The following is a 26,977-nucleotide window of genomic DNA, read 5'->3' on the forward strand; positions in this document are numbered from 1 at the left end:
CAGTTCAGGCTGAGGCGGGCGCAACCGCACTAGAGGGAAAGTCAAGTCGTGCTGGACTGGCGCGATCTCCTCGCACTGTTTCCAAATAAAAGGAAGGACTCTACTCCGCAAACAATCATGCTTCTAAAATAATGCAACATGTCGATCGGGTCTTTGCGAGGCATGGCTTTCGTTTTGACGAGCTTGTTCCTGTTTTGGTAAGTGTGGCAACTCTTTCTCTGCATTGTTGGCTGACTTCTTTACGCACGGCAACGCAGTCATATTGTGCACACAGATACTGGACACTCTTGCTATGATTTACTAGCTAATTGAATGATCTGTGTGTGTTGATCTACTTTCAGTGCGAGTACTGTTTGTGAGACGCAACACAGTGAAACCAGTATTTATTTGGATAATATCACGCGTATATTGGACAGATTACTGGATGGCTATGACAACAGGCTGCGACCAGGATTTGGAGGTATATACAGATTTCTATTATTGACTTGCATGTCAATTGCTTGCATTTAACAGTTCGGATTAATTTTTCCTTTTCTTAGCTTTTTTTTTTTTTTGCTCAGAGTTTTACTCCAGTGCGTGTGTACTTAATTTGCTGTTTAGTGCTGAGACAGCTGATTCATCATCTCCAGATTTCAACTGTATTTTTGCTTGATGTTTGAAATTTCTGCTAATTTTTGAAGTTGCCATTACATATTTTAAAATGAAAGTTTGATTGTAACTTTTTTTTAGATGTTGAGGAACATTACGTAGTTTGATCCAAAGTCAGAACAACAACTTATACTTCTGCTGTAGGTCCCGTCACGGAGGTCAAAACTGACATCTTTGTCACCAGCTTTGGTCCAGTTTCAGATGTAGAGATGGTACGTAAGCCTGATTAAATACAAATTTTCAATTTGTAAATATATTGATCTAAATATACTGTTTTCCTAGTGAATCAAAGCATATATGTCTTAACTTATAGCTCTCTCATCCTTCATTATTCGGGCATTTGAGCAGGATGTCATTAGTACAGCTTAGGATTTTAATCTGGTTGGCAATCCCCCCTACTCCTACCCCCTCACCCTCCACTCCATCCTTCCAGAGAGAGAGAGTGGGAGAGAGTGATGTGGCTGATGTTGGGACATGATAGGCTGGCTACTCCTGGCATGGGATAGGCTGACTGATATATGTCTTTTGTGCTCTACTCTGTAGCTTTAGATACTAGTTGACTGCATCTATAGCCTGTAATATGCTGGAGGCATTTGTGTTGTGAAGCATGTGAGCAGCTCTTAAAAGCTGAACAAGATCAGTCCCATGAAAATGTGTTTGGAAACTTTGACTTTGATAAAACATACATTATTGACTTCAAAGTTATTATTTTTATTTTTATTCCCAAAGATATCGGCCCTTTCTGGGCAGTTCGTTTGCTTGTAATTGCTTGTAATCAGATTTAGCAAATCAGACAATTGAATGACAATAGCTAAACATCTAAGCATGCGGAGGACAACTTGCTGAAGTTCAAACCAGGCTTCACAATATGAAAGAAAGGAGATTTAGGTGATTTTGAAAGTGTTGTGGATGTTGGTGCCAAACAGTTTGGTCTAAGTATGTTAGGAATGCTTGCAAAAAATCGTATAAAAGGAGAAACCATCCTTTAAGCGGTGATATGGTGGACAAAATTCTTTGCTGACACAAGAAGTCATAGGAAAATGGGCTGGTTCAAGATGATAGAAAGGGAACAGTAGCTCCAAATATAGTACATGTTAAACATTGAAGCAGATGGGCTTAAACAGCAACAGACTTCTCCACCTTTACCTCCTGTCAGGTAAGAACAGGAAACATTTGCTACAATTTTCACAGTCCCATAAAACTTTGATTCAAGATTTAAAATGAAACATTTAGACATAAAAGTGTGAATCCATCCTGCTTGTGTTTTGGGGATAGTTTCTTGGACACTTGGGATTTCTTAGTACAAAGGAGGAATGCTTAAACTGACAATGTCCATCTCTTCAATGTACCCATCTTTTGAATCTTACCTCCATCATATAATGGACCAGGTTGCATCATTCAAGTCATCTTAAACTTGTTTGTTGAAAATGTCAGTGAGTTCACCTTAATAAAATGACTCCCATAGTAACCACATCTGACAGTGCAATGGGAAATTCACATCATAAATATGCAGCAACTGTTTGACACACTCATATCAAAGCTATCAAACTCTCTAATTACTGATTGATACATTGTGTTAAATGAATGGCATGAAAAATGAAGGCATTACTGAAGGCGAAGGAGATCAAACGCAGTACTAGTAAAGAAACCCCAACAATATCTTTTCATTGGAAGTGCCTAAATAACCCAACCCTTCAGCATTAGCAACTAGCATCCCCTTCCCCCCCAAAAAAATAATAATAATGTGGGAAAATAACTCATAACACTGGCAGCATAGTATCAAGCTGCTTTCTTCAAAAACCATTGCTCACATACCCATCTGTCCTTCTCTCTGGGGTACCAAATAATAATGAGTCAAGATAGTAGATGGTGGAAGCAGCATCAGCAGCATGCATAGTGTTAGTATCAGTAAAACCTGTAATAATATACACTTTGACCCCTTTCCAGGAGTACACCATGGATGTGTTCTTTCGTCAGACATGGATTGATGAGCGGCTCAAATTCGAAGGCCCAATTGAGATCCTGCGGCTAAACAACCTTATGGTCAGCAAAATCTGGACCCCCGACACATTTTTCCGGAATGGCAAGAGGTCAATCTCTCACAACATGACCACTCCAAACAAGCTGTTCCGCATCATGCAAAACGGAACTATCCTCTACACCATGAGGTAACGGCGCTGGACTGCAAAGTTAAAACCCAGCCAAAGCCGGAATAGAGCACAGATCTGGAGAGCTATTCAACTGAATAGGCATCCAAGAATATGCACAAACATTAAAAAGAATCATAGAGTGCCAGAAAATGTGAAATGTGCCATCTGATACTCAAAACAGTCCTTGAAACCAATTCAAACAAACATGACTTCAAGCTTTGTTCCAAAAGTAAACATGCAGCATATGAATCCCAGTAGACTCAGTGACAGGATGAAAAATAGATTTCAAAGATAACCAGATTATCTGTGTGGCCCAACCTGACTTATAGAGGTTAAGATACAATTTATGAGCTTCAAATAATCCATTCAATAAACCATGAGAAATGCTTCAAAAACATATCAACACAGATTACATCGATGGCAAGTGTGGTATAGCTAATTAAAAGAGAAATACAAGAAATCCATCTTTTAAGTGACTCAGGAAAAAATAGTTCCTATTTAGTGTTTAAGATGTATATAAAATATTATCTTGGTAGATAATTTTTCTGGAAACAAACTGATATATATACACATGTCATGAAAATGTTATATGTCAGAAAGTGCATTAACAATAGTTATAGTACGACAGTTCATTTCCTCTTAGTTTCAGCAAAGCACAAGTATTTCTTAAGTGGATACAGTTTTGAAAGACTTTGCTTTTAGTCATATAATTTACCAATAACTTTTGCATTTTAAAATAATTTGGTATCAGTTGTTTTTTATATCTTTGTGCTTAAGATATTTCCTCAAAGTTTTGACCTACTTAGAAGCATCACATGCTGGTCTCTGCTGTGTGCCAGGTAAACTGAAACAATTTTATTTTTTAAAAATTAAACACATTAGAAACTTTGTGTTATATATATTTCCTCCCATTATAAGAGGAATATAAGTGAAATTTAAAGCTGTCTCCCTCTGTTTATGTGTAAATTAAACTTGTTAAAGGTTTTATTATCAGGAGAAGAAATGTTGCCTGAAATCCAGGCATATTATTATTACATTAAATTGTTTTAAATTATTTTAGGCATCACATACATAGAACTAAAGAAATGGCAAAATGCTCAGTTTTTTCTGTATGCAGCCAAAGTACATTAATTTTTGTAGTGATTGTGGTTGAAAACATTTTGCTGTGTGAAAAATAAGAACATTTTGGTATTTCTCTGTATTCCATCAAGATTTCTCATCAAACAAGCTTGTGCATGAAAGTTGGCACAGTAAGACATGTAAAATGTTTTTCTACTGTATTTTCAACTTTCTTCAGTTTATTTTTTAAATGCTAATTATGACAGGTCAGCTGCAGTGCTGGTTTTTGAAGGGCTGGCAGAAAGAAAGCTTTGGCATAAACACTGAACTCATCAGATTGTGTTTCTGTTGATGTAAAATAGAAATATTAATCTGCTGTTTAAAGAGGAGCAGCATTTAGCTCATGAGATAAGAAAGTGCATAAGATTGAAAAGATATATTCTAACAGTATTCATAAGAAAACTAATAATGAATTTGTTGTTGTTTTCACAACTAAAACTAATGAAATGGTAAGATCAGCCTTGTTGGATGTAACTAGGGCACATGACAATATTTTTCCTACAGTGGTAAAATAATGTTCCTATTTGTCATTGTGACCCACAGGCCTGCTACACCATTAAAGTTATTAAGACTTTATCAATACTAACAATTGAAAATAAGACCCTGTTATCAATACTCCTCTCATAAATGGGGCTTTGTTAGACAACCTTTGTTAGTGACCATCTATTTTATCATTTTGGTTTATTAAATGTATTTATTATGCAATGTAATTGAGGGACACAGGTATTTTTCTTTATTTATTCCCACATCTTGAATACCTGTATGCTTTGTTTCAGTGTCCTAACTAATGTACACAACTGCACCATGTTGCAAAATCCAGATGAAAGCAGCAGCCATTATCCAGTGTTGGTTTAATTGAAAAATTGATTTCAGATTTTCTTCTTTTAACAGATTAACTATAAATGCAGAGTGCCCAATGCGCCTCATGAACTTCCCAATGGATGGCCATGCCTGCCCACTCAAATTCGGGAGCTGTGAGTTTTGTTTTTTGTTAAGTCTCAGTGCTTTGACAGATGGTGTCACTCTCAAATGATCACACTGTCACATTGTAACTGACCATTTGACAAGATGTCTTCTGGCTGCAGTTTGAAATATCAAATGTTGGAGCTCAAATATGTTTCTCCTTCCTGTGAGTTTGCAGTGTGTGGCAAAAGTATGCATGTCCTCTGAGCTTTTCATATTGTATCTCTACAAACTTTAATATAATTTTGAGATATTTTATGGAATAGAACAGCAAATAGTTTGAATTTCTAAAATGCAAAAAGAAATATGCAGTGATTCTTTGTCTAATTTTTTATTAACAAAAATCTAAAAGTACTGGATACATATTTATATAATATGAACAACTTTTTCTGTGTTTAGAAAAAGAAAAAGTTTTCAGTCATTAGTCTCTGTGTTTGTTGATATTTTTATCTTTTGCTCTGTTTGTTCATAAATGTTTACCTGCAAGGAGACGTGAAACCACCTGGTTGTACTGAATTTTATTTAAGGTCATCACAGTAAAGAGAACTGAATACTGTTTTTGCAATTTTCAGATTTTTGTTTGCAAAACTTTGAAACTTTGAACCAAATTTTCCTCCCGATTTAGTAAGGTACTTCTTTGTTTTGTCACATAATACTTAGAAAATTAGATTTTGCAAAGCAATGTACATGTATTTTTAAGTTTCATTAGGGGTATTTATAGTGAAAGGTTCTATATCCGCTCATCTTTTTTTAATCATTAACATGTATTCTTAGATGTTTTAAATGAACAGTTTGAATATTTTTCTTTGAGAACCAAATTTGAACAAAGGTTTCTCATATCTTCTCCATAGATGCATACCCCATCAGTGAGATTGTGTACACATGGAAGAAAGGACCTTTATCTTCTGTTGAAGTCCCACAGGAATCATCCAGCTTGTTGCAGTATGACCTCATTGGCCAGACTGTATCAAGCGAGAGGCTGAAGTCCAACACAGGTCATCAAATTTGTCTTCTAAACTCATTCAGTAATTACACTAATTAGATCTGAAAGCTTTTTGTTCATATTTGGCATAACCCATGCTTAACTGATCTTTTTTTACAATGTGTAACAAGAGCCTTTCTAAATGTGATATTAGTGGTGTTTCCAAAAGCAGTTGTGAATTTGGAACTGAGCAGTGAAAATAATCACATATATCCAGCATTTTGAGGTTATGGGAAAGTGTGATAACAGCTCTACATTTTCATGTTGGAATTAAGATTTAGTTAAGAAACGTTGCACAAAAAAACTTGTAAAATTAGCTGTTTGTATGATTTGGATTCTATGTTTAACTCTTGCAGGTGAATATGTCATAATGACTGTCCACTTCCATCTTCAAAGGAAAATGGGTTTCTTCCTGATTCAGACCTACATTCCCTGCATAATGACTGTCATTCTGGCGCAAGTTTCCTTCTGGATTAACAAGGAATCAGTTCCAGCTCGGACCGTCTTTGGTAATTTGCCTTTGAATCTGTTTTGCTTTTCTTGTATAATTTGCAAAATTACTTTTTAAGCTTCATTTCAAATTAAAAATAGACATGGCTTTACACCAAACTGTAATATATGAAGGATCATGCATGCTTTGTCTCTCCAAATGAAAAAATACAACACCCATAATGTTTGCCAAAAATTGCAGCCAACTGGTCTTTCAAACAATTGAGGCTGTTTTCATTGTTAGATCACTAAAGACAGACAAGATGCCCAGATTCTCATGCGCTTGTAGGTTGTAAGATATTCATCATAAAATATTTGCGTCAAAAATCAGTTTGCTTTCATTCAAACATCTCCCATCGTAACTGGTGGAGTTGGAAAAGAACTGCAAAGCAGAATGGATAAAACTGCCTAAATGTGTGCTGAGCTTGTGGCTTCAGATTCAAACAGACTTGAGGCTGTTGATCCAAAGGTGGATCAGCAAAGTATTAAAGAAAAGCTGTGAATATTTACATCGATTTGATTTCTTGTTTTTGTAGTCATTAATAATTTTACAAAGCACTCAGAAATCTTTTTTTTTACATTGCCATAGTGGAGTTATATGTTAGAATTTTGTAGAGAGAAATTAATTGAATACAACTTGGAATAAGGCTCTAAAATAACAAAAAGTGGATGAAGTGAAATAATGCAAATACCTTCCAATGTAAATTATGTCAATGCAAAAAGCACTATTTGCTGGGTGAAGATGAGTGAAACAGCCTCTTTTCAGAATGAGAAACATGCACAAATTCAATTTTGCAAACATTTAAAACCAAACAAACCAATATTTCTAAAAACACTTTAATTAGCGTGGCATTAACATGGTTTTACAAATTCCCCAAATCTTTATTAGTTATAGTGGAATGCACATTTGGTTAGCTACGATGACAAATGAAAACATATAAACACTTTGTTATTGAAACATGTAATTTTAAAGCCATAGCATTTTAAGACAGAATACATATTTCCGTCTTTGACTTTGTGATTCAAAATACTCCTTGAGATTTCTTTCTAGGACTTTTTCCACCAAGAGAAACATCATTATATTCTGTTCACTCTGATTCTAAATTCTGAAGTTTAATTTCTCAGTTCTACCTCTACTGCGGTGCAGCTTAATTAACTGGGAGTAAATATCCGTTTTGGAACTGGTCATGCCAGGACTGAGAGGGGAAGGATGTTTACTTGGCTCTCTTCCGAGCACTCACAGGTTCCACTTTCTCGCATTACATTACGCTACAGTTGCCACTGAGCTCCAGCCCCGGGAGCTGAGAGGGTGAGAGACACTAAACAAAGACAGAGATAAACTGAGAGGAATAACAGGCATGAAAAGAGACAATGAAGAATAGAAAATGTGTGAAAGTACATGGGAAGAGCTATCATTTACAAATGCATTTCCACTTCTGGGAAATTCAACAAGCAGCAGCTGAGTAGAATTACTCTGCTACCTCTTGCAGCTCACAGCTTTACCCTCTTCTTCCGAAGTGAGCCAATGCTCCAACAAGCCTGCACTTTGCTTTAGAGAATAGAGCCAAGTCATTAGAGTCAGTAAGGGAGTTCAGACCCCATGTAGAAATGCAATCTGTGGCAAGTCATTGATGTCATTCTTCCTGCAGTTTTCTGGTCTCCTGCTGTTGGATATGAGATAAATTGTTTATTCTCTAGATGAGTCCTCAGTAAACTTAGAAAACGTGCAACTGGATTTATAACAAACTGGATGAAACTGTTAAAAACACATGGAATACACTGTTATTGCTTTCTGTGTGGTGAAGAACTCTTTGGACAATTCAGAACCAGTCTTGGTTAAAATTTTGCAGCTTTAATAGAAAGTTATATTCTGCTTCCATTTCTGTTTCCCAGGTATGTTTACTGTCGGTGAACAGATCTTTAAATAGAGAACTTTGCTGTTTTGGCCCATGTCTTACTTTACCATGACATACTGGATCAGCACCCACTTTACTCCATGAAGGACATCCAAATTCATTAATGTATCTCTTGCTCATCTCTTGTGAAGAACCCATCCAGATACAGCACTTAAACTTCTCCATTTGAGGCAAAGAATGAACTGGAGGGAGTAAATGCACCTTTTTTGAAAACTATGGCTCCAGATTCAGAGGAGCTGACTCATACAAATGGCTGGGAAATGCCTCAGGACATGATAAAAATGCCACATCATCTGCAAAAGGTAATTATGAAACCCCTAGGTTCCTAAATCAGACATTCCCCTCTTCATGACTACGTCTTGAAATCCTCCCCATGAACCACACAAGTAGAATCTGCGAAAAGTTGCAACACTGGCTGAGTCCAACTGGCAGTGGTGTGAAAGTAGACACAGCTTTTGATTTGGGTGTATGGGTTGGCCTTTGAAAGTATCACTGCACAGCACTTCAAGGAACATGGTCATAAACTCTCTAGATCCAGAAACCCCATGTTGACCGGACTGAGAAATCCCCACGGTCTTCCAGGAATACTGCAATAGGAAAGATGTCCAATGTTTCCATTGTCCGGACAAAGGCCACATCCTAGATCATGGGCTCAAGCTTCTGTCTTCAAGGATCACTGTCCTGCAGTCTTTAGATGTCTCTCTGCTTTATCACACCTGACTCCTATATCAGCTCATTAGCAGAACCCTGTAGAGTTTGACTGCAAGCGAGTGAGACAGTTTTGCCATCTAAGTCAAAAGTATAGGACAAGGGACACATCTAAAAGCTGCAGGACTCTGGCACACCACTGGCTGACTGCCAAAGGAGGAATGCAGCTTGTGGTCACTTCTCCAGACCAAACATATAGTCCCTTAATAGTTGATATACTCTCTCTAGTTCCCATTGGTATACCAATGAAACAAAACAAAAATAGAAACAACTATATCTTTTTACACACATCATATTTGAAAGCATTTTGTGTCCTTCATTTCCTTTATTTAACAAGCCAGAGGTTACAAAAAGGGAGTACATTGACAAGGCTGGTCCTCTAACTCGGGCTGTCGAGGGCATGAGGGTTGAGGAACTTCAAAGTCTTGGCCAACCAATTATTTTTTTTCTTTTCTGTAGTTTATTTATAAATAGATTTTTTCAGTATCTGGATATCCAAACGTTAAGCTTCCCATCTTAAAAATTTGTGATGATCCATTGCTTTTGTGCTTGGAATTTGTAAAGAAAGTAATTTCTATGGCACTTTTGTTAATATTTATGATGGCCCATTGAAGAGAGATAAAAGAAGGGAAGGGAGTAGAGCAGAGGCCTGCTTGTCAACAACCTCTGCAAGCGCTGAGAGTCCCCTGAGCCCAGGTTTTACAGACTTAATTGAGTATGGCCTAAATTGTACCTTACTTTTTTTGCTGTAAAAGCACATAAATGCCCCAAGCGTTTAATTTGTATCCTGTCTCTCCACTTCTTCCCCCTCCCACACTTTTTCGTTCCCATTCTGTTGCCTCTCCCACCCACCCTGACAGCCTTTCTTCCCATGTCCCCCCTTCATTGTGAGAGAGACAGTCACCACTGGTTGACTGCCAAAGGAGGCTGTATTTGAGAGTTGTTAGCCTTTACTGTTTAAGCTTAGAGAGAATGCTTTTAAAACATTATGAGGTGCATTAAACCCCCTACACGAATCCCAAAGCGGCTAATGAAATGTGCGCAACTAAAGCACACATTTGGTAAAATGCAAGCAGGAATGTTCAATAGTCCTTTTTCTCTTGCTTGCTTTAGCTTGATGAAAGTGAATCAGACATGTATTTTGTTAATGGACCCTCAAAATAGTTCTTTAATATTAACACTTTTAACATAATAACGTTAATGGACTGGGGAACGTTGCTCCCCAATGATTGAAATACAATACAATATATATGCATTTTCACTTCACAGTGCACAGTTTTTGGTTTTGCAAGGTATTTTCAATGCTTTTAAATGTAAGTTTCTAAGTTTTCAGACAATAGACAAAGAATATAACTTGTCTTGTGGGTATGAACCAGCAGCCAATGTTAAGACGTTGACCTCTCTGCTGCTTCTCCGTTCTGCCACACAATGAACTCCACAGTAAACACTCACCCATGACAGTCAGAGATAGTGTTTACACTGGCTTCACATGGTGGCACATTGTGCCATCTGTCAAAATTAGAATCAATTCTATTTTTACCAGACACCAAAGCAATGTGAGTCAATCTTCAAAGATCACATAACACCAAAAGAAAAACAAACCACAATATTTATATTTTCAAAATAGTTCATTAAGACAGACTTTATTCTCAAAATTTTATCTATCTTAATAAAAATATGGGAATGCATTTTTCATATTTTGCACCTTTGTGGTTCCCAGAATAGCACAGCCACATGTAGTTTATATCAGGCTGGTCAGGTATGTTGTAGCAGTTGTAAAACTACACACTAAACAAATGTACATATAAAAACTTTAAATTTTTTCTGTGGTTTGATGTTATTTTAATGGGACAGTGCTGATAAAAGGCAATGCAATTTTTCGAACTGCTTCGAGCATTGTCCAACTTATTTCCAATTCTCAAAGCTCAAACTATGTGATGTAGTTCACAAACTTGTGGAAATAGAAAGACTGGCATTCCCCAAGTCAAATTGATGATTGTAGATACAACATCTTAATGTGAAGAGGCTGGAAATTTGATACTGTAATTTAATAGACATTTGCAGTCAAGTTTTCTCACTCTTACATCATTTATCCTGTGTGAAGGATAAATGATGTAAGATTTTCGTTAAATGTTAGTTTTCTTCTTCAAAGTGTAACATATTTTCTACTTATTCACTTATTTCTACTTATTCACTTATTCATTTTATAAAAAGCAAAACAGATTATTTAATTTTAATATTTTGGAGTATAACACAGTGATTAAAAGTGACATCCATGTACAAAGACTGAGGAAATTACAGGAATTGGATTATCATTTCTTGCATTCCATCAAAATTCCTTGGAGTTCATTTGCGTTCGTTGATGCACTGTGTCGGTTTGGCATGTTAATTTAAGCGATGACCAAGCTGCCTGTCCACCACAAAAATATGTCACTAGCTGAGCTTGGAAATTTGAGATCCTTAAAGGGACAGCTGTTGGACTTTACAAAACAAAATGGCCACACTGAGAAAAATAGTACTCAATGCATTTTAATATTTTTCATCATTATTGGCTGACTTAAAACAACTTGATTTTGGAACATGACATAAATATATAATTTTATGATAAACCACTTCATCCAGATTAGAGCTGCTGCTACATTTAATTCAAAGACTTAGCTGTTGTTGTCCAGTCATCCAAATGGACCTCTCTCTTTACAGAGTTTTTTTGGGACTTACTATTGATGAGAGGCTCTGGAGCAAAATCAGAAAAGGCTGAAATATGCAAGAATATTTGTGGGCAAGAGTGTGACAAGAGCAGCAAGGGGGAGGCGTGTCTGGATTTCCCCAACAACCACATCTTGAAGAAGTAGAGGACAACAAATGTACCAATAAAAAGATTTAATGTTTAATTGAAAATACCGGTAAACTGAGATTACATGGTCAACAGCCTTTCATGTCATGTGAGGTATGAATATGAAACCTTGAGCAGATCCGTGTTCTGAACTTCTTCTCATCTGTGTGTTCAGGTATCACCACTGTCCTCACCATGACAACATTAAGCATCAGTGCACGGCACTCCCTCCCAAAAGTTTCATATGCCACCGCAATGGATTGGTTCATTGCCGTGTGCTTTGCCTTCGTCTTCTCTGCCCTCATTGAGTTTGCGGCCGTCAACTACTTTTCAACACTCCAAGCCAACCGAGAGCTGCGAAAGGCAGCAGCCATGAAGGCAGCTGCTCAGGAAGCAGCAGCAGCTGCAGCAGTGGTTCCAGCAGCAAGTACAGCGACAGAGGGAGACGCTGCGTCAGTAAGTTAATGGTTTCCCACTGGTATTTACATGTGTCAGCATGTGCAATGACATGTAATGCTTAAACTGTACCAGATAAGGATGGATCACATGGCCTTGTGTTGATAACTAGAAAATACTTATTTGTGGTTATTGAAAACATAGGCAATTTTATGTGCATTTTCACTTCATATGGGAATATGAGTCCTTATAACATATGGGAATGTATGAACATTCATCTAAACAGTAGAGTTGCTGTTATAAATGATGATCAGAGCAGATGGTTCTTTGTGAAAAATAGGACTTTCCATGGCCTAATTACATGCCTGTACCTGTCGTCATTAATCTCCACTTTTTTTTTTCTTCTTGTAAATGAGAAGGGAGTTCCTAAAAATTTGGATGGCTTGTGTTTGTACTTTCTGCACATGATGAAAGACTTCAGTTTTGAAGCTTTGGCTATGTTAGTCAACCGCCAAAAACAAGAGTTTAACTGTAATATTTCAACACAAACTAACGATCACATGAAAAACAGCTGGAAAAAAGGATGAATAAATAGAAATAAATTATGTTTTCATCTAAAACATGCAACTGACAAAGTGGAAGTGTTAAAACCCTTAAAAACAATCCTTTACTGGAGTGGCTTCCTTTGTAAAAGAATAATTACACAGTACATTTAATATGTCAGGAATAATAGTTATATGTTAAGAAACCACTGTTTTTCATAAAATCACTGTTGCCATTCAGTGATTCTCCTGCTGGTAATTCTTTGTAAAAAGCCCTTTTCCCACAGAGACTGTATTTTATGTCTCCTCTTAATATTTTGCATGATTGGATCACTATTAAAGTGGAAGCTTTTGTCCTTGCACAATAATCCTAAAGTTCATCCAGAATCCTGGATGATGCCAATACATTTTTTAGAGCCTCTAAAAGATGCATTTTTCAGATGTGTCCCTGCAAACCAGCTACAATTCTGAACAATAATAATAAAAAAAAACTCTTTATGTTTTTTGGCCAAAAAGACTAAATTGAAGCATAAATGAACTCAAGGTTCCTATGACTTTTGAATGAAGAACGTCTCCATGGCATCCAGATCATCTCCCAGTGGTGATATTCTTCACATATTCCTCCTTGCATTGCTTGATGTTAGACCCATAATCATTTACAGAGAAAAATGGCTGTAAATATTAATTATGATAAACTTTACAAGCACCCAGTTACTGTTAAAGAATTGTTGAGCAAACGGCATGTTCACCCTTTCACCTGGGGTGTAAATATGTGTGCTGGACACTTATTCTGGATATACTATTTTAAAATACACAACAATATTTTTGATATGTAAACACGACATTAGTTCATCAGTTGAGTTAGGGACATATTCATGCCAGGAGGATTCTTTTGTCAGAACTAAATTGCTCAAAATTGAAAAAGAAAACATTTTATTGCAAAGTGTCGTGTCCAAGAAGTGAATATTGAAATAAAAACAAATAGTTCTGAATGGGCAGTAAAATAACTTACGAGTGTTTAAAAATATCTGAAGACTTAAAAAATACTTTAAGATCACTAAAAAATTATTTAAAAACGTTGTTGTTTGCCTGAGAAGTGATTTGAGAATTCTGCATTAACTTAGTCATTTTTTTGTTGGTTCATTTCATCATTGGTTCATTTCAACATGCTTGCTTTCGTTGCCTTGGGATGTTTCTCTTCGTCTTAATGCAAAAACAGTTTAAGCTCTGTCATTTTCTAACTTCTGCTTGTTTTGCTGAAACCACTTTTTTGATGTGATGGAATAAAACAGTATAACGTATAGCACTGATGAGTATGTGTCAATTCCAAATAAGTAACTTTCACCTTTCTTATTCTTATTCATTAGTTCTCATGGTAAAAAGCATAAAAATCTGTGCCAAAATCTTAACTGGTTTAATTTTACAGATATGCTGTACCTCTTGGTAAATACAGATCTGTTGCCAGGTTTTTCTTCCCTTTTTGAGTCGAGTTTTCTTCCTCTTGCCAAATCATCATACATTGTTAACAGCTTTCACTGGACTTGCAGTTGCCATCTGTGGTTATACAACATCAACAGGGGTTACGGAACTGGGCTCAAATGGGTGTAGGGATTTTATCTTCAGTGTATTTTTTGAGAAATAGCTTCATTCAACCTCTAAGAGATTCTGTTTTTTGTGTAGAGACTATTGAGCTTTGCCTGTGCTTGCTTCTCCCCTTTATATACTTCTAAAGCATTGTTGTGGATGTTTTGATGGATGAGATTGGTTTGTTCCTTTAAAGGCCAACTAGCTGTCAGCATTTTGTGGTAAATGGTCAGCTCTTACAGTGTGTCTACCCCACTTAGTCATCTGGCAGTCAGTGGTTAAATGGAAACTGTTTGAAGAGTTTTGTGTGTGGTTTATGTTGTTGGGTGTTCCTGGTTTACATGGATACTCTCACTTCAACCAGGTAATAACATCTTGCATCCAGATTGTCATGAAAAAATATTGTAATAGTGATGAGGTTAAAATCCTTTACCTGTTAGTGTGTGCATGTTTTGCATCTATAAGAGAGCACTCTTACACCAGCTTACTTGTCTAATTATTGAAAAGTCCAATAATTTCAATAATTAGACATACTATATACCACATTGTTCTCACAAGAGAGCAGTGTGATATATAGGACAGCAAATTCATTTCTGATGTTCATGCAGCAGTACAGATTTGAAGGGCATTTAGTCACAGTGTCTTTCCTCTCGTCATGATTGCTGGTGGCAGTCAATCTATGATTGAATGGGGATATTTGTAGCTGACATTTAAATACAGTTACAAATAGTCACGTGTTTAAAAGAAAAGCTGGAGACATTAGCTGTTCCATAGATAATTTATCAGATTTTGTCCTCTTTTTTTTCAGTTTTTGTAGATGATTCATTTTTTTCAGTTCTAAATATATATAGTTTACACATTGTATGCAAATTACACAATATATATAAGACACCATTGCATATTGGTATATTTATTTGTTACAGACTACATTTTGTGAGTTTTTGAAAACTGAACACAAGGAACATCAATGGACAGAAAGTGTTAAGTCTTAGGTTATATTCATATTCATTTTTATATAATTTTTTCTATAAGATAATTTCAACTTAAATTTACTTCAGTCCAGGCTGGATGGATTGGATTTGACTGAAAAACAACTCAGTTATAGGCAATAGTCACATATTTCACATATTTATTACAGCTGCCATGTAACGTCATGAAACATATTGTACATTGTAATTTATTCTCTAGATTGATATCTAGGATATATGTAAATGTGAAGTATGAAAATGTTTGAAAACAATCTGTAGCAATCACTTGTGGAATAAATGTATTGTAGACCAGATATGATTCAGAAGCAAAGATAACTCTAAGTTTATGTTCCTCGTGGTTCATTTCTAGTCTACATTTTGGTCTAGTATACTCCATGCAATCAGTCTTCTATTTGCAGTCATTTGGTCTGTTTTAAAATGTGCATGCAGAACATGCACACTAGCATTTCTTCTTCATTGTATTTTAATGAAGCTCACAAGTGTAGTAGAGAATCTATTTCAGTTTTTTTATGACTGTTTTTAAGTCCTTTGTCACATTTAACGTTGTGCACACATGCAGGTTTTTATCATTGCATTACATTCTCTCCAACTTTAACTAAAGACACCAGTTTTTCGCTCTGTATGTCTGAAAGATTTTCAAACTGATATGCATTAATTTATGCAATTTACAGTAAACTATGCATGCTCCATCACTTCATTTGTTCAACACCGTCTCTCTCTCGCTCTCTCCCAGTCTCCTATTTGTCTCTGTAACTATGTGATAACCACAGAGAGTGACATGAGTGGACAGCCAGTGGCTCAGCAAATGATGCTGTTGCAGATTATGTAAGAGCTGTAGATTAAGGAAAATCCAGCAGATCACTGCACGCTCAGAGGAAAAAGGGCAGACACCGCGATAAAGATGGGTGGGGGCTTGGAAAGCAAGCCCAGTCCGTTTTTATGAAACAAGATGGAGAGATGGGTTAGAGTGGGTTCTGGGTATGTGTTGGTGTGTGCATTTGTGTTGTAGTTACACTAGAAGAATAGGAAAAAACGAGAGTAGGAGGAATGCATCATAGAAAATGACTGCTTTCACCAAATATGTAGGAGGGAAGACTCTTCATGACACGGAGAAGGAAAAAAAAATCCCCAGGAATAGAAAAAGTCATGAGGTAAAATACCTGGTGTGACTGTGAAGTTTTTCAAATAAACTTTTTGTCCCAACCTCCCAATATTTTGTGACAGGTAAAACTGTGGAAAAGAAAAGTTTTGTAAGTTCTACTTCCAACATATACCACATTTTCAGGAATTCTCTGCTTATTTTAGGATCTCCATCTAATATCTGAGAGCCAAAAATGTTTTAATATCATGCCGTTTTTAATACATACACACATGGTGAGTGTTGTAGTACTCGACACCAGTCTTGTTTTTGGGCTTGGTCAAGAATGTAAACTAAAGCAAGAACAACTACTGAGCCAAAAAGATCTTAAAGATCATCTTTTATTGAATAATCTGTGCTACTATTTCATGGGCATAGTTGTTTCAAAATAATTATTACATAGATGTAATACTACACACACACATATATACATGTATATTTACTTAACCTCACATACTGCACTGTGTAGAGGGCCACCATCAATCACATCTAAAAGGTTCTTAGAAAAATCAGCTTATAATTATGATTATTCATTTTTATTTTGTTAAATATTAGAAAAAGGTATCACTTCTTTTGTTTAGTTGTAAGAGTTATATCAGGTTTTTTAAATTAACTGCTTACAAATAGTATTTCTAATACTCACTCTGGTGAGTAGTTTCTGAACTAGAAGAGAAAAAAAATATTTTGACAAATCCAGCAAAAATTTCGCAAGTTCACTTCAGCTCCAAAACTGATGGAATTTAAATAACTTTTTTTTTTGCAGAATTTGAGTATAGTGAGAAACTGAGTTGAATTTGTTACATAATTTAAAAACATCATTTCTCTCTGCGCCCCCAGAACTGCTTATTATGCATCATCATCTTAATAATTTAGAGGATTGTTTGATTTATTGAAATCGCCCTGGAACATCATGATGTGACGTTTCTGTGCTTCACACAGAATTGTTTTTTTTTAGACTGTTAATTTGCAGCAAGAATCTTTGCATACCCTGTCCTAGTTCCTAGATGTATTTTCTGTACTCGTATTGCACCTGATTTACCACAAATATTGGCAGAGTGTGCATTGTGATCATAATTAGTTGAAATTTCATAAACCACAGGATAACCATGCATCGATGTGCTGAGTGTCTTTTTCTTTAAAATCATTTTGTTCCCACAAAAATAAACAAAGACTGTGGGTGTGTTTCTATGATTTTTAAATAATATTTGTAGATTCTGTAGTTTTACAATCCTATTTAATTTACAATACACTCCTGTTGGCTTTAGATCATAACTACTACTAAATTATCTTTCAAGTTAAAGTTATAAAAGTGTTTTTTTTTCTACAGTATAAACAGTGTAAGCACATAAAAGCATGTGTAATGTCTGCAATCATTTTTGTTGAGTTGTTTGAGTGAAAGATCATTCCTGTTAGAAAGAGAGCGTATAAATAAAGATGAATTGATTTATTAACAGTGAATATTCAAGTAAAACAGGATAATAATTTAACTTTCAAATATCATAACAATGCATTTTTGTTGTAATTTTATTTTTTACATTTTCTGTTTTTGTTTACTTTTCCTCTTAAAGGTGGATGCCAATAGTGTATTGAAGAAGAGGATGAACTCTGCTCCAGTTTTCGATCGCCCTGCAAAAACTTTTCCAAACCCTCCTGTCAATGCCCAAGCTTTCCTCCAGCAAGGCTCCGCGGTTCCAGCCAACAACGTTCTGACAGGCACCAGCATCATTGACAAATACTCACGCATCCTTTTCCCTCTTTCGTTTGGCGCCTTTAACCTGGTCTACTGGATTGTTTATCTCACCAAGGACACCATGGAGATGTCAAGGTAAATCGATGGCATGGCTGTCACAAATAACTTTGTTTTGCTTGGAGCACAGGATGAAAATTATTTTCCCAGAAAATGAGTGACGATGGAATTATTTTGGTATAATTTCTGTATTAGTTTTATTGGATTGTTCTTATCAAGTTCTTAGTATGGCTCCAGTACTTAGGAGGTTATGAATATGCTTTAATTATTACATTTTGTTATATTTCAACCACTAAGTTCAATACAATTTACAGGGATTTTAAACAATAAAACAATATCAAAGTACTCTAAACATATCAAGTGGAAAGAAAATAATGCATCTATTTCACTTTGTTTTTTACAAGACAAAAAAACACCATCTTTTACTTTTGGGTTTTGACTTGTTCTGCTATTTCTGCCTCTTCTTTTTCAAATTAACTGAGATTTTATTGAGGGCATCTATGAACATCAGTTTTCAAGTTTTGCTACAGATTCCTAATTAAATTTACTTTGGACTTTGACAGGATAATTCTAACAAATAACATAAATATGTTTTGACCCAACCATTCCTAACCTGTGGATAAATGGTTAGAGTTTAGTCCTGCTGGAAGGTAAACTTCTGCCCCAGTCTTAATTCTTTTGTAGTTCCTAACACATTTATTCTAGGTTTAATGTGGTAACCTCCATCAATTTCCTTGTCGACTGAGATGAGCTTCACCCTCCCTGCTGAAGACACCATCATGCTGTCACCACCATGTGTTAATGAAGGGGTCGACGTTTAGAGTGATGCAATGTGTTCACCATGAGGGCCAAAATGTTATATTTTAGTCTCCTTTTACCACCTTCTTTCACATGTCCATTCTGTCTTTTACAGGATTCCTGGAAAACCTTAAAGAGTTAAAGATTCCCAGTCTCTTTGTGTTTCTCTTTTGCTTATTTTTTTTTTAATTAAACTTTTCATTCCACCATTCATCATCCGTCTACAAATGTCCTGCTGACCAAATCATTAACAAGGCGTATTTGGACAATTGCATCATGAAGACTTTCTTTTCTTTTGATGACAAAACCAAGTTCTTGTAAAATAAATGTTTATTTCAGTCATTTGCTTTTAATTATATTGCATTGCATCAGTTAACAAGTAATTTATGTATCTGTTAGCTAAAGAAAATGTTATAATTTGAAATGAATACAAGCAGTCAGACAATGTAAAATGTTTTAATTAGAGGGAACATGCAGCCAAGTCAATTATGGGAGGAACCCAGGATGCCTCAGTGGTTGAGGTAATGGGAATAGAAGAAGAAACAATAAAGCACATTAGAAATATCCTTTATTGCCCCACAATGGGCAAATTTATGTGCAACAGCAGCAAGGTGACAGGGAATCAAAGCAAGTATATTTTATATCAATATATAAAAAACAGAATAAAGAACAATATAAATGACAATAAAAACTGCATAGCAGCAGATATGTGCAGAAGCCAGCAGAAACGTTGTTCAGAATGAGTAAATCTGTGCAAAAGAGTGTGATGGGGAGAAGAAAGTGAGACGGAGCAACAAAACAATAAGCAGCATAATGTATCAATAATAACATTAAATGCTGGCTTTCAACTTTAAATAGAATGGATCATCAGCTTAAATCCGATTTTAATGTTCTAAGTCTCAAGCTGCAGCCCTCAAGGTGTCCTGCAGTTTTTAGATGTGCCACAGGTACAAAACACTGCCACGAAATGGCTTAATTACCTCCTTTTTGTGTAGCTAAATTCTTCAGAGTCCTGCTAATGAGCTAATTATTCTATTCAGGTGGTGCAGCAGAGGCACATCTAAAAGTTGCAGGACAGGGCCGGTGTCCACTTTGTGCTCTAAGTAGATTCTTTGAAGGACAAATTAATAGAATGAACAAATAAGTGCAAGATATGGCTAGAAACAATAGATACTTAAATATGTAGTTAAATCATTTCAAACTGAAATAAAAACACATTTTTAATACATCATAAATTGATTATATGTGACAGTAATTCATAAAAAGATCAGTTGAATTGGAAGTATGTGAGCATTTAATAAATGAATCATGAAATAATTAAAACTGTCATTGGCTTACCAACAGATCTCAACATCTGATTAGTTACCCTTCACACCAAGTCAAGACTGATTGACCCCAGATTGATACAGAGCCTCCTGACCCTTAGAGATGCAGTAATTGTTTAGGAGACCAATAAAGAGTATGTTTTTGTATGTAAAAGGGTAATTGATCTTATCAAATGCCTGAATCACCTTAGTCAATTCCTTTCAGTGATCCCTTCAAACTTCCCGGTTATGGTAGGATTCCTTATATTATTTCTCAGAGTTAGCCTCAATACCCAATGGCGGAAACTTATTTTATCTGCTTCCATCTATGATCTAATTTTTTCAGGCTTGATCCATAACTTATAACCATAGGTGGTGTGGGATTGAACAAAGGCACTCTGGTAAATCAATAGCTTCTTTTCATGGTTCAGCTCTCTTCACCACAACACACCAGAGCAGAGCCCACATTACTGCAGCTGAAGTAAACTCCGGTGCTTGAGGCACATGCTCACCACAGATATGGAGTCTTCCCTTTTTGGACTTTGAGGTGTAGAATCTCATTCGATCCCCTTCAGAGTCAGCAGCTTGAGGAGTCCAACAGAATCAGACCATGTGCAAAAAGCAAAGCTGCAACCGTGAGCCTTGAGTTTCTCAAAGCGGTCAGCCATTTCGTCATCAGTCGGCCTTGAGCTTGTGTCCATGAACAGCACAAACAAGATCAGTGATTAAAGGCAGCCTTGGTGGCTGCTAAACAGGTTATTATCCTGTTTAGCTTTAGCTAAACAGGATAATAACTCTGCTACTGTTGAACCCTTTGCTATCACAGTTTATATGATGTATTGTTACCACGGAAAATATAATGTAATCTGAGCCTCAAAATGGCCTGCTGGTGATCTAAACACATTATAAAGGTTGAGAAAAAAAAGTTCTTGTGTGTTTTTTCTCTTTGAAATGCAGGTTTTCTTGTGTATAACCAACAGATGCTGTTCCAAGCATCTGTTTCTAAATATAATGGCTTTTTATAAGTGTTTTGACGGCAACAAAAGATGGATGTTGCTATCTTACATCATCTCTAGAAATCCTTCTTGGTTTGACACTTTGACAAGATGCTGAGTGGTACACTAGTTAAAGGATGAAGTTCAGTTTATGAACTCTTCACTGCATGTGTATGTGTGTGTGCATAATTTTGTTTGATTTGCTTCAACTTCATAATATGAACAGATGTGTTTGCCTGGTTGTGCATCCTCACTCCCGACTCTGGGATGCTTCAGCTGTGTGGGTTTAAATCCTTTCATTCCCTGCTTTGCTCCTCCTCTAAAAAGGGAAAAGCCCTCAAGGCAAGAGCTGAGACAAGTCAGAGGACATGACAGTGTTGGCAGGCATCAGGATAGCTCTGTGTGGCTAACACTCTTAGGGATTCTTAAATGTTTCTAAAAATTGATAGGAATTGTAATCCTGAGAGACGTTTCAGACAGACTGGATGATTACAGTGATGACTTTTTTTATTGTGGAAATTGATTGCAGACATAAATTAGGAAACAAAATACTAGAGTATTTAACTAGAGAAGTGCTTGAACATATGAACAAAACACAAGGACATGTTGGAAAAGAATCTTGTGTCTTGTGTTTTCTGACTTAGATTCATATTTTATACATTTTTAACTCTTGGCTGCTGTATCGGTTTTGTGTCTTGTTTAGTTCTGTTGGTGTTTTTGTTCCACTGATTCCGAATTTCTCTGATTGACTTGTTCAATTGTTTTTATGTTACTATCATTCTTCCTTGGTATTTAATCTCCTGAGTTTCATTGTTCATTTTGATTCTATCAAGATGGTTCCATGTTTTGTCTTCCTCATGTCTTCTAAGTCTTCAGTTTGATTTTGTGAAGAACTGCAAAACTGCAAAGGTTTGTTAGAGACCTGAGAGACCAAAGTCCATCATGGTGGACAAGCAACACACCAGGCAGGTCAAGGATGAAGTTGTGAAGTTTTAAGGAGGGTTACGCTGTAGGGAGTATCCATAGATTTCAGTATCTTCTAGAGAATTGTTCAATTCAAAATCTGAATAAGAATAAACTCTGGCAGAAAAGCCAAGACATGGCTGAAAATCATATCTGATAACTCCAGGGACAGTTTCAGTCTTCAAAAGCATTTACACATTTTGAGTAAACAGAACTTTCTCAAGCTATTTATGTTTAGCCTTTGTAATAGCATGCACTCCCATCAAAGATATAGATGACTGGGTACAGAAAAAAGATTTTCTCTTTGTGTGTGTGCAGGTTGGTTTCTGTGAGTATTTCTGAGGATGATACAGGCACAGAAGTGTATAAATGTGCTATAGCAGCAGTGTCTACCGACTGTGGGCTATTTTAATGAATAGCACCATTCAGGGCGAGACATGAAGGAAACAAATTGGCTGAAAACGCTTCCTTCCATGAGGGGCCCCAGCTGGTTGGCTGACTGTTTGCTAGCTGCCTGGCAGGCTGGCTGGAGTGTGCTAACAGCGGACGATAAGCCTTACTCTTCTTTATTGGCCTTCATAGTGCTAGGCTTGAAAAACAACTTCCCCATTGTTGCTCATAAATCAAAATCCCTAAATGCTGCAACTCAATTCCTATTTTTACTGCAGGGCCGTTGCCATAACTTTGGTGTTTTAATCACTCGATTACAGGCCACTCAGACGGAGGGCAAAGAAGAATGATAGAAGTAGTGACCCTCTATCCATATTCTTCCTCTTTTGGGCCTTGTGGGAATTGTTACAACTTCTTTCACCTAGTTTGTCTTGCATGCAAACATTGTTCTCTCACCTGTTTTCTGTGAGTCCATCATGCCAGAGACATTTTTCTAAGGCACAGTATTTCTATCTTCCTTTGATCACTTAAAAATGCTGTCTGTTTCAGAAACTCTTTGCACTAAATTTCTGTCTATATATCTTACTTAATATAAGTTTTGCTCTTCCAAACACTATTTCTACCTGTTACTCCCCCACCTTCACACCTCTCTTTTCTATCACAAAGCACTGTCTGTGCCCTGCCTCCCTTTTTGATGAAACAAGACAGCCTAAGAAGCCTAAGCAGAGTGTGTCTGCCCTCCACCCCCCATCACCCAATATCCTCTATTCACCATCCAGCCCCTCTAAAGCAAATACAAACTTCATTTATGTGGGACTGTATGTTTATTTGTGAGTTATTTTTACCAGTTGTATCAAACAATTTACTGACTAAACACAACTGACATGTCAGGACAGCAAAATCAAGTGATAAATGTTGTCAATGCTGTACATTGCTAACACAAAATGTAATACCTTTCAGACTCAAGAACAGAGCTATATGAAAAAATATTTCACAAGTGCAGAAACAATTTCCTTTTTTTTAAAAAAAAAAAATCATATTTCACAGAATAAAAGACATGTTGGGTGTCTATATGAGACATGAAGCAAAGAAGAACACAAATATTTAACTTTGAATCTGACAAAACCCAATCTATAACTCACAGAATTGCTGAGACACAAAATGATAAATGTTTGGTCCTCTTCATAAATGTTTAGTTTGGAGATACAAGCGTAATGTTTCAAAAGCAACAGAATACGACTAAATGTTTTCCACTATGGTGCATCATCTTATTTTTTTTTTAAAAAAGATGATGACATGCTGTCCAAAAATAATGCAAAAGTTTTCCTTTTTACATTTGACTCAACATTTCTTTTACTGTCAGCATGCTCTTTTCTATGCAAACGGCTGTTCAGTGGGTGAAACATGGATGATTTAGACTATTTTAATCCCTTCTTTTACAACAAGGTTAAACTTTGTACGTACAAAACATCTTTTTAAAAGATTCTATGTAGATTTGTTTGGGTATGCATAATATGTCTATGTTTGGGGATCTGTATGAGTTTTGTATACAAGTGTATGGATGGGTGTAATTATTTCTGTCATTTAATTTCAGGATTGTTGCAAGATATTTTCTTGCTAGATGGAAATCTAAAATTTACATTTTATGTATAATTTTACAAACCAAATTTTAAAAAATCTATGTGCAGTGCAGCTCTTCTTCCTTACAAACTGTTAATGTAAAGAAGCATCAATTTCATATTTTTTCCCTCGCTTCTTTAATTTTTTAACATAATGTAACGTCCTTAGAATCCACTCAGTGAGTTTTTAAAGTAAACACTTAAGAAGTCAGAGCAGGCTTTGTTTTCTTTCCTTTGTTCTAAGCAACAAACTTTTTTTTTTTTGGTAAATTTTCAGAAGCTGCAAATCAATGCAGTATTTCTTCGACTCCATTGCTATTTTTGATTTTTATTCTCTGCCTGAGGTTCATAGCAACCAATGCTTGAGTCTGGGTATTTCTCAGACTCAAATAAATAATATATTGAGCAAAACAAATCAGTTGAAAAACTTATGGGTAGTTTATCTAGAGATTGTATTCTAGATTTATGAATATGAATATATTTGCATATAATCGTTTGTCCTTTTTACCAAATACATTTTTTTCCCCTCATGTAACTCCTCGGGTGACTGGTTTATAATTTTATTTCTGAGCACTTGACCCAAATCTGAGCCAATATTCACTTTGTGTGTAAAAACCTGTGAAGCTGATGAATATTTAAAAACAACTCTCTCATTATTCAGGCATTTAGCAAATATAAATAATTTGATTCTAACCGACATAAAAGATGAAGGTTCGATCTGATTAGTGAGAAAATAATGTTAGGTCTTTTGATGTGTTGTATGTAAATGTCTGGATTCAACTGTTGTTGTGTCTGAACTAAAATTGTGACATTATGGACATAAAACCTCCATATAACTGTGCCAATACAACTTGGCACAGTTATATTTGTGCCAAGTTGTACCTGTGTTACAGTGCTAATGATATGTCTAGAAAGTAAATTATCACCACAGCATTACATTAAAATGATTTATTCACTAACTACATTACAAAACATGTAGGTTCTCAAATTCCCCACCAGAACCCCCTCCCTTCTTTTGCAACCAAAGCTATGCAGAAAGCTGTCAGTATTTCTGTTTTTGCCACTGGCCATGTGAGCTCTCTAGCTGAAAATGGCTCTCAATGCTGTCAAAGTGTCTCCAGCTTTAACACATCAGGTTGAGGCGGTGGAGGTGTGAAATACCTGGCTGAGGTTCCCCCATGAGTTTCAGACAGTCTACGTGGACAACACTGAAGAAGTTAGAAACTGAAAAAGATCAGATTTCAAATTCAGACTTAAAATGTGAGCAAGCCTTCGCCTGCAAGAGCGAGCCAGAAAAAGCTGTTACATCATACCCATGTGCATTTGTTCCTGTGTACAGGCAGATGTGGATGGATATAAAATGGAGTAGGTGTGCATGTGTGGGAGTATTTATGCAAAAAGCAATATGTTTAAATGTGATGAAATTTGAAATTTAGCTATCCTCTAAATAGACACAGATTGAAATTTTTTCCATTGATTCAACCTTGCTTCCTCTTCTTTTTGTCTTGCAGGGATACTGTCTAAGATTATGTCTTCCTGGAGAATAGAAATACCTGAACAATCAACACACACGCACATGCACGCACACATACCAGTGTTCTGCTTCTTCACACATTAAAATAGGTAACAGACGTTTGCCAAGCACTCTTATGCAGCCTCAGTGCATTCTGTTTCCTTTTAAGTACTCCCATACAACATAAGTCTTTTGAGAACAAATGTACCAATTCCAATTGCCAACTTGACCATGGAGCTCAGAGCCATGTGGGGCCACAAGTACTGGATCCATTTCAAACAACAACTACTGTCGCTTTTCTTTTTTATTTGTCTCATGTTAAGAAAATCAAATGTAATATGTTAAAACAATTTTAATGTTCACACCTGTCTTGTTTGCTTACCAAAGTTGATGGGACAAGAAATAACATTAAATAAACTACACTGAAGAAGCATAAACCAACCACAAAGGGATTCTCTGTTGGATGTATTCATTTACTTTTTTCTATGTTAATATATATATATATATATATATATTATATATATATATATATATATATATATATATATATATATATATATTATATATATATATATATATATATATATATATATATATATATATATAGATATAGATATAGATATAGATATATAGATATATATATATATATAGATATGTGGAAGATATTTTATTTATAAAATTTCTTCCATTATGATTAGAAGGAAACTGTAAGGATGTACTTCCTACTGAATCCATTGCATCTGGCTAAAATGTTTTTCCTACCAGTTCTGTCAAGTCTTTGTTTCTTTTATTCTCTCCCTTAACATTGTTTTTTGTTTGTTGGATTAACATCCCTCAGCTCAAAGACTAAGGAGGATCCAAAGCAAAATGTTCAAAGCGTTTACATGATCTGTTTAGTAACGTTTTTGGCATGGCACATTATCGAGTCCAACTTGCACATGCAAGTGGAAAACATTTCTATTCTACAAAAGCATTAGAGGCTCTAAAACATTAACATTCAAAAAATAGAGTTTTTCTTTATAGTGCCTTTTAACAACATTCACACCACTTGACCATTTTGACATTATGTCGTGTTTCATCCACAAACTCTCATGTGATTGACAGTAATGCATAAATGTGAGGTGGGACAAAAACAGAAAAATAGTTTTCAGAAGTTTTACAAGTAAGAAACTGGCAACAGTAGCATGTGTG

The 26,977-nt window shown here is 35.9% G+C and overlaps 1 protein-coding gene across 2 annotated transcripts; it reads left to right on the plus strand.

The window, feature by feature from the left end:
- gabra6b (gamma-aminobutyric acid type A receptor subunit alpha6b) lies at window positions 1–26,264 on the plus strand. 2 transcript variants are annotated; one of them, XM_055051562.1, is made up of 10 exons: window positions 1–197; window positions 342–460; window positions 793–860; window positions 2,596–2,816; window positions 4,809–4,891; window positions 5,732–5,875; window positions 6,219–6,371; window positions 11,984–12,264; window positions 18,026–18,282; window positions 25,785–26,264. In XM_055051562.1, exons 1-10 carry the CDS (start codon window positions 139–141, stop codon window positions 25,795–25,797), a joined length of 1,398 nt encoding a protein of 465 aa, XP_054907537.1. In that variant the 5' UTR covers window positions 1–138; the 3' UTR covers window positions 25,798–26,264. The 2 variants fall into 2 exon arrangements, with proteins under 2 accessions (XP_054907537.1, XP_054907536.1); XM_055051561.1 differs by lacking the exon at window positions 25,785–26,264 and adding an exon at window positions 19,118–21,234.
- Window positions 26,265–26,977: the final 713 nt, after the last annotated feature.

This window comes from Poeciliopsis prolifica, unplaced genomic scaffold (genome assembly GCF_027474105.1).
Source record: "Poeciliopsis prolifica strain line A6 unplaced genomic scaffold, Auburn_PproV2 SCAFFOLD033, whole genome shotgun sequence".
NCBI lineage: Eukaryota > Metazoa > Chordata > Actinopteri > Cyprinodontiformes > Poeciliidae > Poeciliopsis > Poeciliopsis prolifica.

Excerpts from the sequence above, each read along its gene's own strand:
- gabra6b (XM_055051561.1), top strand. The coding sequence starts at position 139 with ATGTCGATCGGGTCTTTGCGAGGCATGGCTTTCGTTTTGACGAGCTTG. Across the intron at positions 6,372-11,983 it reads TCCAGCTCGGACCGTCTTTG|GTATCACCACTGTCCTCACC; the intron begins GTAATTTGCCTT and ends CTGTGTGTTCAG. Across the intron at positions 12,265-18,025 it reads CAGAGGGAGACGCTGCGTCA|GTGGATGCCAATAGTGTATT; the intron begins GTAAGTTAATGG and ends TTCCTCTTAAAG.